General features: G+C 39.4%; 1 protein-coding gene across 4 annotated transcripts in view; it reads left to right on the forward strand.

Moving 5' to 3' along the window:
* OSMR (oncostatin M receptor) overlaps positions 1 to 14,592 on the forward strand; it is a 94,761-nt gene that overhangs the window by 70,709 nt on the left and 9,460 nt on the right. For 3 of the 4 annotated variants that reach the window (XM_023216485.3, XM_023216484.3, XM_023216486.3), the window contains exons 10-15: positions 5,909 to 5,985; positions 7,194 to 7,416; positions 9,981 to 10,151; positions 11,521 to 11,625; positions 12,808 to 12,981; positions 13,582 to 13,749. In XM_023216485.3, the coding sequence (XP_023072253.2) occupies positions 5,909 to 5,985; positions 7,194 to 7,416; positions 9,981 to 10,151; positions 11,521 to 11,625; positions 12,808 to 12,981; positions 13,582 to 13,749 (918 nt within the window). Of the gene's footprint in view, positions 1 to 5,908; positions 5,986 to 7,193; positions 7,421 to 7,562; positions 7,717 to 9,980; positions 10,152 to 11,520; positions 11,626 to 12,807; positions 12,982 to 13,581; positions 13,750 to 14,592 lie in introns of those variants that run through there. The other variant, XM_023216487.2, reaches the window with a different exon arrangement.

The following is a 14,592-nucleotide window of genomic DNA, read 5'->3' on the forward strand; positions in this document are numbered from 1 at the left end:
CCTGGTAAAGACACAACAAAAAGAGAAAACTTCAGGTCAATATCCTTGATGAACACAGATGCAAAAATCCTCAACAAAATACTAGCAATCCAGATCCAGCAGCACATCAAAAAGCTAATCTACCTCAATCAAGTAGGCTTTATCCCTGGGATTCAGGGTTGTGTCAGCATACACAAATCACTAAATGTGATTCATCACAAAAAACAAAAGCCACACAATCATCTCAATATATGCAGAAAAAGCTTTTGATAAAATTCAACATCCATTCATGTTAAAAACTCCAACAAACTAGGTGTTGAAGGAACATACCTCAAAATAAGAACCATCTATGACAAATCCACAGCCAACATCATACTAAATGGGCAGAAGCTGGAAGCATTCCCCTTGAGAACTGGAATAAGACAAGGATGCCCACTTTCACCACTCCTATTTAATATAATACTGGAAGTCTTAGCCAGAGCAATCAGGCAAGAGAAAGAAATAAAAGGCATCCAAGTAGAAGAAGAGGAAGTCAGAAGTCAAAATATCTCTGTTTGCAGGTGATATGATTGTATATCTAGAAAACTCCCTAGTCTCTGCATAAAAGCTCCTAGATCTGATTGAAAAAAAAAAAAAAAAAACTTCAGCAAAGTTTCAGGGTGCAAGATCAATGTATAAAAATCAGTAGTATTTCTATACACCAATAAGATTCAAGCTGAGACCCAAGTCAAGAATGCAATCCCACTTTCAATACTCACATACACAGTAACACCTAGTAATACATTTAACCAAGGAGGTGAAGGATCTTTACAAGGAGAACTAGAAAATACTGCTGAAAGAAATCATAGATGACACAAAGAAATAGAAAAATATTCCATGCTCACGGATTGGAAGAATCAATATCATTAAAATGACCAGACTCCCCAAAGAAATCTACTGATTCAATGCTATTTCTATGAAACTATCAATGTTATTTTTCACGGAAACAGAAAAAGCTATTCAAAAAAATTGATATGGAAACAAAAAATAGCTTGTATAGCCAAAGCATTTCTAAGCAAAAAGGACAAAGCAATAGGCAGCACATTACCCAACTTCAAACTATACTACAAGATTACAGTAACCAAAACATCATGGTACCGGTACAAAAACAGTCACATAGACCAATCAAGCAGAATAGAGAACCCAGAAACAAAACTACACACCTACAGCCATCTAATCTACAAAGTCAACAAAAATAAGCAACGGGGAAAGGAGTCCTAATTCAATAGATGATGCTGGGATAGCTGGCTAGCTATATGTAGAAGAATGAAACTAGACCTCTGCCTTTCACCACGTACAAAAAATTAACTTGAATGCAGATTTAAATGTCAGACCTCAAACTATAGGAATCCTAGAAAACCTAGGAAACACTATTCTGGACATTGGCCTTGGGAAATAATTTATGACTAAGTCTTCAAAAGAAATTACAACAAAAACAAAAATTGACACGTGGGACTTAATTAAACTAAAGAGCTACTGAACCACAAAAGAAACTATCAAGAGAATAAGCAATAACCTACAGAATGTGAGAAATTATTTGTAAACTATGCATCTAACAAACATCTAATATCTAGAATCTATAAGGAACGTAATTCAACAAGCAAAAAGCAAACAACCCCATTAAAAAGAGGGCATAAGGGCTGGATGCGGTCCCCAACACTTCAGGAGACTGAGGTGGGTGGATCATGAGGTCAGGAGATCGAGACCATCCTGGCTAACACGGAGAAACCCCGTCTCTACAAAAAATTAGCTGGGCGTGGTGGCAGGCACCTGTAGTCCCAGCTACTTGGGAGGTTGAGGCAGGAAAATGGCGTGAACCTGGGAGGCGGTGCTTGCAGTGAGCAGAGATCGCGCCACTGCACTCCAGCCTGGGTGACAGAGTGAGACTCTATCTAAAAATAAAAAAAGTGGGCAAAAGACATGAACGGAGAGTTCTGAAGACATACGAGCAGCCAAAAAAGAAAAACAAAAAATGCTCAACATCACCAATCATCAGAAAAAGGCAAATTAAAATCACAATAAGACAACATCTTGTACCAATCAGAAAGGCTATTTTTAAAAATCTTTGCATGTTGTTATTGTTTTTATTCTTTAACAACCCCAGGTAGCTTCTGTAGCAGTCAGCACCACTGCCCTGCTAGACCTTCTCTTTAAGTATTAATAGCCAATGTTCTTATAAGAAAGTTTTTACACAAAGGGAGGTGATACACAAAAAGGGGGAAGTTTAAGATGCTGTATGCATTTGTTTACAATGTGTCATCTCACAAAACTCATCCCTGTAGCCCCTTCTTCACATGTCTTCATAATATTTCTTAAGGGAGGCCACTTTCCACAGTGCTTCAGCTCTCAAATGCAAGTGGAGCCTGACATAATAAAACTGTTTTCATTTCAGCCGTGCTGCAGAGAATATATTCTATGTGTATTAATAGGTTGTAACAGTTTTCTAGGGCTTTAATAACACAGTACCACAGACAGAAGAACTTTAACAAGAGAAATGTAGTGTCTCATAATTATGGAGGTTAGAAATCTGACATCAAGTTGTTGGCTGAAGTTGTTTCTCAGAGGCCATTTCTTTGGCTGATAGATGGTCATCTTCTATGTCTGTGCTCACAGGTATTGAGCTTCTCTGTGCACCTATTGCCTTTTCTAATGAGGACACCAGTCAAAATGGCTATTATTAAAAAGTCAAAAAGCAACAGATGCTGCGGAAGCTGCAGGGAAAAGGGAACACTTATACACTGTTGGGGGGAATATAAATTAGTTCAACCTTTGTAAAAAGCAGTTTGGAGATTTCTCAAAACAGAGCTACTGTTCCACCCAACAATCCCATTACTGGGTATATATCCAAAAGAAAATAAATCATTCTACCAGCACGCATATGTTCATCACAGCACTATTCACCATAGCAAACACATGGCATCTACCTAGGTGCCCATCAATGGTGGATTGGATAAAGAAAATATGGTACATATACACCATGAAATACTACACAGCCAAAAAAAAAAAAAAAATAATGAAATAATGTTCCTCCCAGCAACATGGATGTAGCTGGAGGCCATTATCCTAAGTGAATTAATGCAGGAACAGAAAACTAAATACTGCATGTTCTCACTTTTAAGTGGGAACTAAATATTGGGTATTCATGAAAATAAAGATAGAAACAATAGACACTGGGGACTACTAGAAGGGGAAAGAAGGGAGGGGGCAAGGGTTGAAAAACTAACTGTTGGGTTCTATGCCCACTATTTGGGTGATGGGATCATTCATATTCCAAACCTCAGCATTGCACAATATATCCATGTAACAAACATGCACATGTACTCCCTGACTCTAAAATAAAACTTTAAATTATAAAAAGAGTTTCTAAGAAGTTTTAAAAAAGTATTTCAAAGGAAAATAAAATGTAATAGGGAGGGATATGATTCACTGAAGTTTGATTATTAACTACTGAATAATGAAGTATTGACTATGGTTTCACATGAATGAGTTATATGGAAATATGCTAAATTACTTTCAAGAACATAATAGCATGCACAAAGAAGTCTGGAGGTTAAAGTAGCACTCAGGTGACGGACTTTGAAGTTATGTTTTGATAATCAAACTCTAATTTAATGAAATCACAATTTCTCAAAAGTTTGACAGCACTGGGATATATATTGAAATATAGTAAACCCTATCAATGATAGTAGACTGGTAAATATTTAGTAAATACCGATTTGCACCTTCCAAAAAGGATGTTTTTCTCTGATTAAAATCAAATTTGTGATTTGGCAAACTGAGAGTTGGAAGAAAAGTTGGAAGAGTTGGAAGAAAAATAATTCATATAAAGTTAAGGAACCTACTAATAAGTAATTTGGATTTTATATCATTAAAATGGAATCTGGACTATTAAACCATTAGATTTTAAACAACTTTGTACCACATCTTATATTTAAATTGATTTTTGTTATCACAACAGTTATTTAGGTTTGTAGCCATTGCTATTAACTCTCTTAGATACTTGAATTTAATTCAATTATTTTTATTAGGGGCTATGCTAAAATATTCAAACTATCTTTAATAATTCAAGGGAAGTTTCAAAGTAAACATTAAAAATAAAAGTCATAGGAGACATGCTATAGTTGTATTCTCAAATTCAGAAAGCTGAAGCAGCACATTCACAAAATGTGATTGAGTAGAGAGATGAAGATGTTTTTTAAGTCTGGATTTAAAAATGAGATATGCTGTTAGGGCTCAGTTGCAGAATGACATCAATACCTGTGAGTCACTTTCTTGTTTGTCTCCATGGATGTGCCATCATTGGGTCATCTATATGTTCAGCAGTTAAAGCCTGGTATTTCTTGTGGCTTGTGAATGTTTTAAATTCTCTTTTGACTACTTTTTGTTGTACTATTCTTGTGAATGTCATACCATGACAAATTGTATCAGTAGAAAATTTGATTCTGTGTGGAATATAGAGTATTACATAAATCCAACAAAACAATTTACAAACTAAAAGACGTACTCATCTTAATAGGACTTTCATAATATTTTTATCAATCAATGATTAAAATGTGTTCCTTTTTTAAGATTTTAAAATAAATTGCACCGATTTCATTATTTTTCCATTGCTGAGATTTTTTAAATGAGAATTTTGTTGAACTTGTCATGCAAACTGAGTCTTCAGTTGACCACCCGTTTTCTAAAGGTAAATAGTGGAATGACCAGACCCTAACTACCTTGAGTTCAAATCTTGGCTTCACTTTTACTTTCACCTGAGTGATTTAAGAAATTAACTTACTTTCTCTGGGTCTTAGTTTCCTTATCTGGAGAATGGGGTAAATAATCATACCTGCCCCACAGAATTGTTATGAGGATTAAATGAGTTAATATATGCAAAACATTTGGAACCCGGCTGGCATCTAGTAGCCCCTCTATAAATACTAGCTATTATTATGTGTAAAAGAGATCCCCTAAATGGTTTTATACATAGGTACCCAGAGTTGGCTTGGATTTAAAGACCTTTCCTCATGATAAGTTGATTGAGCAAATGCGGATTTAGATGCAAAATCAATCAGTCAATCTGTTTACAAAGATTTCTGAGTTAGGGATTGAGACAAGAAAAGATTGGGACATTGAAGCAGATTGTTTTCTGAGTTCCTTTGAAGTTTGGTTTTTATTCAAACAGTTTGTAGAAGTTCACAAAGTGCCAGGCCCTGAGGCAGATGCTCGAGTTTCAAAGCCCTTGACCCCAGGGATCCTATAGTTTATTGACAGAGAGACAAGGAAGCACATTATTCTAAAACAGCATGGTGAGAGGCACGATAGAAGAAATGCTGGGCGCTGCAGGTGCCTCAAGTGTCCACAGCAAGCAGGTGACCCAGCCACAGGCAGGGTGCTGGGAGGAAGAGTGGGATGAGGCCTTCCCAGTGGAGGGAGACCAGCATTCCAGTGAGCGGACCAGCCGTGGGTATCATGAACGTGAGAAAGAACGCATCCTGCCCCTAGCGGGTTTCCCATCAGTGTGTCTCTGTCCATCACAAATGAGGCAAGGAAGTAGCAAAGGTCTGCTGCCTAGAAAGCCAGAAAAGGGGAAATCTACCTAACTCATCTGGAATTGGTCTAATGGATGAATTATTCCAAAATTCTTTGGTAGTTCTATGGCTTGATGTTTATAAAGGCTTTCAGAGGCAGCTGACCTTTTTATAAAGCCGTGTACTATGTGCACCTAGTGAGGAATGAGCAGTGTGGCTGTGGACCAGTGGGTAGAAGTCACAGAGCGCAAAAAGGGGAGAGGCAAGCCTCAGGTTAGACAGGTAATTGTCATGTCCTTGACCAACCTAGAAAAAGGTTGAGCGTATTGTGTTACATACATATTATGACCCAAGGGCTTTTCTTTGGTTAATTTCAGCTCCGTCAGAGGCCCCTGATGTCTGGAGAAGTGTGAACTCAGAGCCAGGAAATCATACTGTGACCTTATTCTGGAAGGTGAGATGTGCAGATTCCAAAAGTGTGATTGTTTCCAAAAGCCACATTTGTGGAAACAAGTGTGTCTTCCTCTGGAGAACTGTTGATTGGTCCAGTGTCCCAAGTGGGAGGGATCTTCGCATTCATCCAATAGAATTTCTTACCTAGTAGAGGAATCCCACTCACCCCTTTGACAGCTCATGCAACCGACAGCCAGTTCTGATTGGTAGAACTTTCTCTGCAACTTCAACTCAGGCCAGCCCTGACTTTTGCAGGGCCCAGGGCAAAGATGTAAGTAAATAACGACATATGATAGTTAAAAGTTACACATATTTAAACACACATATTTAAACATTCATACTATTTATGTTTAAAAATTGTAATAGAAAGTAAATTTTATCCTTCTATCTTGCCTAATACACCTTCATGACAACCTGGAAGGCCAGGTTTATATTCTGAACTCTGTGATGCGTCAATTTCACACCGAAACATGGTGATACTGGGAGAGTTGACTCTGGTCTCAACCTACCCCACTTTTGTTTTTCACCTTTAGTTTGGCACACTCTGCAAGAATCTCTCTGCACAGACATGTGGGCCTGCCAGTCTGCATGTCTGGGTTCTGTCCACACCCCAAGCAGATAGCCACTCCCAGCCCACTCTCAGATCTGGTGGTACACATGCCAGGGGAGGGGAGGCCTGAGGAACAGACCCCGAAACGGCTTGGGACTGTGTGAGCAAGAATTTCTCTGCAAACTGAGCCTTCCAGCGGAGAACTCTGGGTATGGAGAGCAGCTCATCCCTGTACAGCTGCATGGGGACAATACAGCTGGAGGTGGAATGAGGCCAGTACCCAGGCTCCTCCTGCAGGGTCCCACGGTGGTGCTGTTTGTTCTCATTGCTTTTCTGCCCTTGACTACCCCTCACATTCTTTTTTCCACCAGGTTAAAGAGTCTATTCCTTGTGATTCTGATCTGAGCCCTCTTCTGAGGACACATAATGCTCTTGAGGCTTTTATCTCCAAATGATCCTCTTCTCTATTCCCTTCAGTTAGATTTGAATGTCTGATTTCAGACTTGGTTGAGAGAGTTATTTTCTCTATTAAGCTGTTTGAATTTTCTGGTGGGTGTACATATATAAAGGAGTTGAGGGACAGAAAAGATGAAAAAGGAGTTGTACAAATTCCTTTCAATTAAAATCCATTTAAAAATGTTCATCAATATTTTTTTCAGCCATTATCAAAACTGCATGCCAATGGAAAAATCCTGTTCTATAACGTAGTTGTAGAAAACCTAGACAAACCGTCCAGGTCAGAGCTCCGTTCCATTCCGGCACCAGCCAACAGCACAAAACTAATCCTCGACAGGTGTTCCTACCAAATCTGCGTCACAGCCAACAACAGTGTGGGCGCTTCTCCTGCTTCTATAATAGTCATCTCTGCGGACCCTGAAAATAGTGAGTTTGTTTTGCGTTTTGTTTTGTTTTTATTCTCCCGGAAAATGTTGATGACATTATTAAGTAGTGATGGATACATTGAGAAAACAGTAACTTGGGAAGACAAAATGTCTAGTCACCAAACAGCCATTTTCTTTTGGGCCAAGTGTGTCAACATGTTTCAGTGGGACAGTCCCCTCAGTGTGGGGAGACTTCAGCCATGGCTCAGGATATTTCTGTCCAGGGGATTCTTCAACATACTTGGGAAGTTATCTCAAGTTTATTCAAGTAAATGCAACCCCAACCAACAGTTACCACTGAAAGTTGGAGTTACTATTTATGATCTCTGTGGCTTGTGAAATAGGAATTGCATTTACTATTTCATAAAAAGTGTTGTCAGTCTTTGCACCTGGAAAGAGCCCATGAATATTTCCAGAGATCATCAGAACTGGCATCAACTTTCACCAGGGGCTCTGCCAACTTTGTGGAATAAAAGATAATAACTGGCTAATCTCTTGCCTATGAAAGAGCAAACAAGGTGGAATGCCCTTGCCCTACGTGCCAAATCAATAGTGATATTAATTTCCTTCTTAGAGAGCCATAAAAAGAGTCAGCCCCACAGTTACACACTATGAGATGATACACACATGCGCATACATAATGCAGTTGGGCAGTGGCATGCTAGGATCATTCATGAACCTTGTAATAATATCACCCTTTGGTTCCTGCTATTAAAATTTCCGGACCCTGCTTATGATGTTATGGTAGGTTCTATGATATTTATTTATTCAAGTTCAGTTCAAATTTGGGTTAAGTGAGTTGGATTAGAGGATGTTGTTGTTTTATTTTTATAAAAGAACTATCCAGTATGTATCACATGAGGAAAATAAATTATATTGTGCCATAGAAGAAAAACTCTAGGAGTTGGTTTAGGAGTTGTTTAGTGTAACCTTTGTTTTCTGAAGAACTATATTAGAGAAAGAAGTTATATTCTGACTTCGTTAGGATCCGAACAGCAAAAGGGGGCATTTCGTTCAGCTTTGGGGAGCTGGTACTGGCCTCTCCTCAGGAAGGCAGAGACCAGTTCAAAGCAACACTGCTGAGAGCAATTATATATTTTGGGGTCTCCTACCATACCCTTCATCCCCATGCCCTGCCTTCAGATGCCTAGACCTTCTTATGTGAGGCTCCAGCTAGCTATCCTTAAGTGCTCCTTGTTTCTACATCATCAGCATGTATAAAGTCATTCATGTACTGTGAGAAAATCAATAAGGTTAAGCTAATTCACACTAGGGTGTGAATGACTGACAAAAAGATTCCCCTACTCTTTGATCTCCCTCCATCTCTGAAAACATATTTTCAATTTAAAGAAGCAGCTTTCTAAGAGTTTCAACCCTGGGTTTGGAGTTAAATTTTACTAAGTATTAATAAGTCAAGTGAAAAATGTCAAGCCTTAATATGTGAGGGGCATTTGTCTGCTTGAGGGAGGAAAGCAGGGAAGCCATGTGGATGGGATCTATAAAGCCCTCATGGGCTTTTACCTTATTCCTAGAGCTACACATTCCTTTGGGTGCCCCCAGCTGGATGATATTTTGATGCCCTATAAAAGTGAATCAGTGGTTTTCACACCACTATTCAGTTGTAATTAGGATTGCCAGATAAAATATAGGAGGCCCAGCTAAATGTGAATTACAGACAAACAATAAACCAGTTCTTAGTGTAAGTCTGTGGAAAGAGGAGAAATTCTCATGCCTCAAGGATAAGGTATATCCCTGTTGGAACTCAGTAGAACTGGTAGTCCCCTGAGGCCATGTTACCCTTTTTCCAATTGTCAGACATCAGGAAACCTACTTTAACATATAAAATCTATCGAGATGGCAGCATTAGTCATAAACTGTGTGCATATCCTTATATAACCCAACTTTTTATATACCTGAATCTTTTCTTCTTTTTTGTCTTCTACTCAATTCCTACCCGTAACACATCTCAGAAGCAGTATAATAGCAGTTTAGGAGCAACTGATATTATTGTGGGAGAATTAACCTGCATTAGTTATTCATTCAACAGGTAATTTTTGAAGTAGATCCAGTACCCAATACCAGATTCTAGATCAAGGATCAACAAATTTTGTGGTAAAGGGGCAGATGGCAAACATTTTTGCAGGTCATATAGTCTCCATTACATATTTTATTATATGCCTTCTTTTTTGGTTTATTTGTATTTTTACAACTCTTAAAATGTCTTAGAACCATTCTTAGCTCAAGGGTCATATGAAAACAACCCTCAGAAGCTGGAATCATCCTGGTGGTAGTTTGCTGGCCCCTGTCCTAGGTGCTGAAGTCTGGTTGGACTTCAGAAGGCCAACATGATGGGCATCTGAAGGGCAGGTGTGAATGTTTGCTGGGAAGTAAGAGGCAGGAACTCACCCATGAAAACATCCCCCACCCAAGCACCTGTAACTATTGAAGTGGAGATCTGTTACCTGCTAGATACCGTGCATGTATGTATCTACTTTCTACCTTACACACTTAAAACAATTTACAGTTAATTAAATCTGGAGCATTGCTCTATTTGTTTATATACAGAAGAGGTTGAGGAAGAAAGAATTGCAGGCACAGATGGTGGATTCTCTCTGTCTTGGAAACCCCAGCCTGGAGATGTTATAGGCTATGTTGTGGACTGGTGTGACCATCCCCAGGATGTGCTCCAGTGGAAGAATGTAGGTCCCAATACCACAAGCACAGTCATTAGTACAGGTAAGAAGAACCTTCCATATCACTGCATTGCTATATTCACCTTGAAGCAAGTTCAAGTGGCATTTCTGGACTACTTCACAGACTTTGACTGTGCTAAGCTAATAATTTTGAAACGACAAATCCAGCATGGGTGTTAGGAGTTCAGATGTTACAAGAATATGTTCTAAAACTCGACCTTTAAACCTCCTTTTGCAGAGAATATCTGCACATGAGATGGGAACTGATTTTCATAAACTTGTTTCTCTAAATTAGTGCAAAGTCTCGAATGGCAGAGGGACATTGTAACAGTTGTCCAGAGAGTTTTTACAAAAGCAGAGAATTGCATGGATTTGAAAGATGTTTAGGACATATAGTTGATGAGAATCGATCATCAACCTTCAGTTTCAATAGAACATGTAGAACTTGTTCTCTTACCTCCCATGTTGGATTTGTAATGTGAAGATTTGCTAATTTAGCAGACACAAGAGTGCGTGTTTGTGTGGCTTGAGCTGGAGGGGTGGGTGGCGCCATCTGCTGGGCTCAGGGAAAGATGTGGGAAATATCCCTGTTCAGAGAATGATCAAGGCTTCACCAATTTCAGTGATGTGGTGGGTTCTGGAAGGAGATTGCAGAGGTATAGGTGTAATGGGGAGATGAGGAAGTGGAAGCAAAGCTTTCAAGACTATTGGCTTTAATGGGAAGAGGGAAGACAAGTAACCAGAGGGGATTTGGAGTCAAAGAAGGGCTTGAATGGTTTTCTGTGTCTGGTCTGATTCTGCACCCAGTTGTGTGCACATGGATACAGGCACGTTTGAGAACTCTTGCTTCAAAGAACACTGCAGAGGCTAGTCCCTGCAGGCTTTGCTGGAGACAAGACAGTGGGGCCAGCTGTTTGCAGCATGGAGGACTCCAAGGCTTCATGGAAGGAGGGAATATGGTGGGGATAAAATGCAAAATTCCTGAAAGGCAATTTTTAGGGGAACACAAATTTATTTTTCATTCTTTTGTCGGGGGGGAGGGGGAGGGGTTGGAAGACAGACTGTCGCTCTGTTACCCAGGCTGGAGTGCAGTGGCTTGATCTCAGCTCACTGCAACCTCTGCCTCTTGAGTTCAAGTGATTCTCCTGCCTCAGCCTCCCCAGTAGCTGGGATTACAGGTGCCTGCCATTACATCTGGCTAATAATTTTTCTGTTTTTAGTAGAGATAGGGTTTCACCATGTTGACCAGGCTGGTCTCCAACTCCTGGCCTCAAGTGATCTGCCTGCCTCAGCCTCTCAAAGTGCTGGGATTACAGGTGTGAGCCACCATGCCACGCCTTTTCATCGTTTTTATTTTCATAATTAGGAAATGTCATTCTGTTATTAAAAATCTGTTGACTTTTCTTCTCTAGATGCTTTTAGGCCAGGAGTTCGATACGACTTCAGAATCTATGGGTTATCTACAAAAAGGATTGCTTGTTTATTAGAGAAAAAAACAGGATACTCTCAGGAACTTGGTAAGTTTAAAGCATTTCATGTGCCCCATGTGCAGACTTGTTCAGAACAATTCATAGATTCCTAGCTTTGGGTTTAGGAAGATGTTGACATGATACCTGCTTTTTGATATCCCATTTATTCTAGCTATTGGGTTTTTAAAATTATTTTTTAATCATACAAACATAAAACATTGTCATTAATTCTCTTTGCTAAGTCTCTCTTTCTTCCTTTGTTCAGTTTCTTATACCCTATGTGAATAATCATTGTTTTAGCTAATCTTTGTCCAAATCCATAATAATGGTTTGTAAATGATGTCTTAAAGATAGGATGCTGGAATCAAAGGGTTTCAACTTTTAAAATATTTTTTTCATTTCTTTCATAATTTTTAAGACTTTACATACATGTTGTGAAATCACCCCCTAGAAATGTCACCACTGTCCCACCAGCAGTGGAGGGGATTTTTGATCCTCCCATGGGGTTGTTTATTCTCCTTCTTCAGGTGGGTGCTTAATTGTTCACACAAATCAGACCAGTTCTCAGGGGTTCTTCCTTTAGCAGGAGTGGATCCACAGTTTACAGTTGGCTCAGAGTGGGCAGGAGGTGTGTGACCTCGTGTGCACAGTCCAAGTGTGCATAAGCGTGTGTGGGAAAACAGCCTCAGCAAAGCCTTCAAAGTAAACATTCTTGGATTGTTTTTCAGTGACACTTGGATAACTGGGCACTGCCACAACCTGGGAACTAGATCTAGTTCATCAAATCGCCCCACTTGCCTCTTTGAACATAATCCTTCCACTTTCACTTCCTCCCTTCTTCCTCACTTTAGTAGGTTCTGTGGTTGAGTCTTTTTTCAAACACTGTTTCGAATTTAAGAACAGAATTAAGTCTCTTTTTTTTTTTAGACTTTAGTTTCTTTCTTTCTTTTTTTTTTTTTGGCTATGTGAGCTTGTGCAAGTTATTTAGTCTCTGCGTGTCCATTCTTCATCTGTGAAAGGCAAGACTTGAACAAGATTGCTCAACTCCTTCACAGCTCGCATAAACTATGTCAAGGCACAAATCCTCTAGAGAAACAGATAAAACTCCTTAACTCGGCATAAGCTCTTACAACCTCTGGAGCTGGCTATGGTTCTTCTATTAGTTGACATGAATATTCTGAGACTGTTTCCAAATCATGACTTTTCTCTTATCCCAACTTCTTTTCCTAGCTCCTTCAGACAACCCTCACGTGCTGGTAGATATGTTGACATCCCACTCCTTCACTCTGAGTTGGAAAGATTACTCTACTGAATCTCAGCCTGGTTTTATACAAGGGTACCATGTCTATCTGAAATCCAAGGCAAGGCAGTGCCACCCACGATTTCAAAAGGCAATTCTTTCAGGTGACGTCTATTTTTAATTTATTTATTCTTTCAAGATCTCATTATTTGAAATCATTGAAAATAATGGCTGCCATCTTAGAGTGTGGCCAGGCTGAATTCCCTTCTTGCATGACTTTATACTGAAAAGGTGTTCTTAAGCAAATTAGTAGGGTGAGCAAGATGGTGGGGGTGGGGCAGCGTTTTAACTTACTTAAAAAACAATATGACCTGGTATTTGTAGAAGCATCTGAAGCACCACCAGCTCCTTAAGAAAACCTGCTCTTTATGAAACTTTCCTCTTTTTTTTCACTTTATTGAGCATTGTTCCAATTTATTTTTAAGCCCCTTGCAAACTCTTACTGTTTCTTGCAGATTTGTATGCTTTGGTTGGATCACTAGTACCCCGTGTTCAGTGGATTTTTTGCTTTTTGTGCCATCTCCTGAACATTTTACCTGGTGTGCCTATGGTGATGAAATTATGATTTGATTTTTGTTTGGTTTAAACATATTGATGGTGCTGAGTTAACAAGAGTATTAGTGTCCAACTCTCTCACAAGATGTTTACCACACTTTTAATACAATATTTTTTTCCTTGAAAAAAAAAACATTTAAAAATCACAGATGGTTCAGAATGTTGCAAATACAAAATTGACAACCCAGAAGAAAAGGCATTGATTGTGGACAACCTAAAGCCAGAATCCTCCTATGAGTTTTTCGTCACTCCATTCACTAGTGCTGGCGAGGGCCCCAATGCTACGTTCACGAAGGTCACGACTCCGGATGAACACTGTGAGTTTTCCCAGATCAAAGTTCTTCCCTTAGGAGTTTCTGGGAAACTAACAGATTACAGAAGTGTTGACTTAGGCTTCGTCTAGATCAGGAATTTTCAAACCTTTCTTCTCTCCATCACACCTCCCTCTTTCTCTCGATGAAACTGTTTGTGTCACAAAAAAAGAGTTGCACAGAATCTCACTATATAAAATAGATACAAATGGAGGTAATCTGTCTGATTAAGCCCTAAAATCTTCCCTCTGCCTCCCTCAGTGGCCCTTGAGACAATTCTCTGGAACTCAGTCTCACAATCCTGTATGTTTGAAAATCACAGATAGCATATTTTAGTGTTGACATCAAAAGAGCCACAAGGCTTCTGTCTAGAGAAGAGTGGCGCTGGTTTTCTCAGCAGAATTGTTCTCTGCAGCTAGCTGTCCTCTGGATTGTTTCCCTCAGCAGCAAACAAATTGCTTCTTGACTCTGCTAGGGCCTCCAGGGGTACAATGGGGTGGGAATTGGGCAGGGGCATGGAATACTTACTCAAAAACTCCCTGTTTGCATATTTGGATGGGAAATGCTGAGGTGGAGAGAGAGAGAGGTCTTTTCAAAAATACATTTGGCTTGAAAGATGGAGAAGTAAGAGGGAAGGGAGAAAAACAGTAAGAACTGGTTGATGGAAAAATTTATTCTCATGGCAAACACTGACTACCAATAAACAGGAATGTGGTGAGAGAAAATAGATGCTGATGGAAGAAAGAGGAGAAAAGAGTATCTTCAATGAGGGGATCATAGAAGGTCCTGGAAGGCACCTATGTAAAAAAGCAAATAGATTCAAAAGGCTTGCCTGAAGTTACCAACTTT

The sequence above is a fragment of the Piliocolobus tephrosceles genome, chromosome 4 (assembly GCF_002776525.5).
Source record: "Piliocolobus tephrosceles isolate RC106 chromosome 4, ASM277652v3, whole genome shotgun sequence".
Taxonomy (NCBI): Eukaryota; Metazoa; Chordata; class Mammalia; order Primates; family Cercopithecidae; genus Piliocolobus; species Piliocolobus tephrosceles.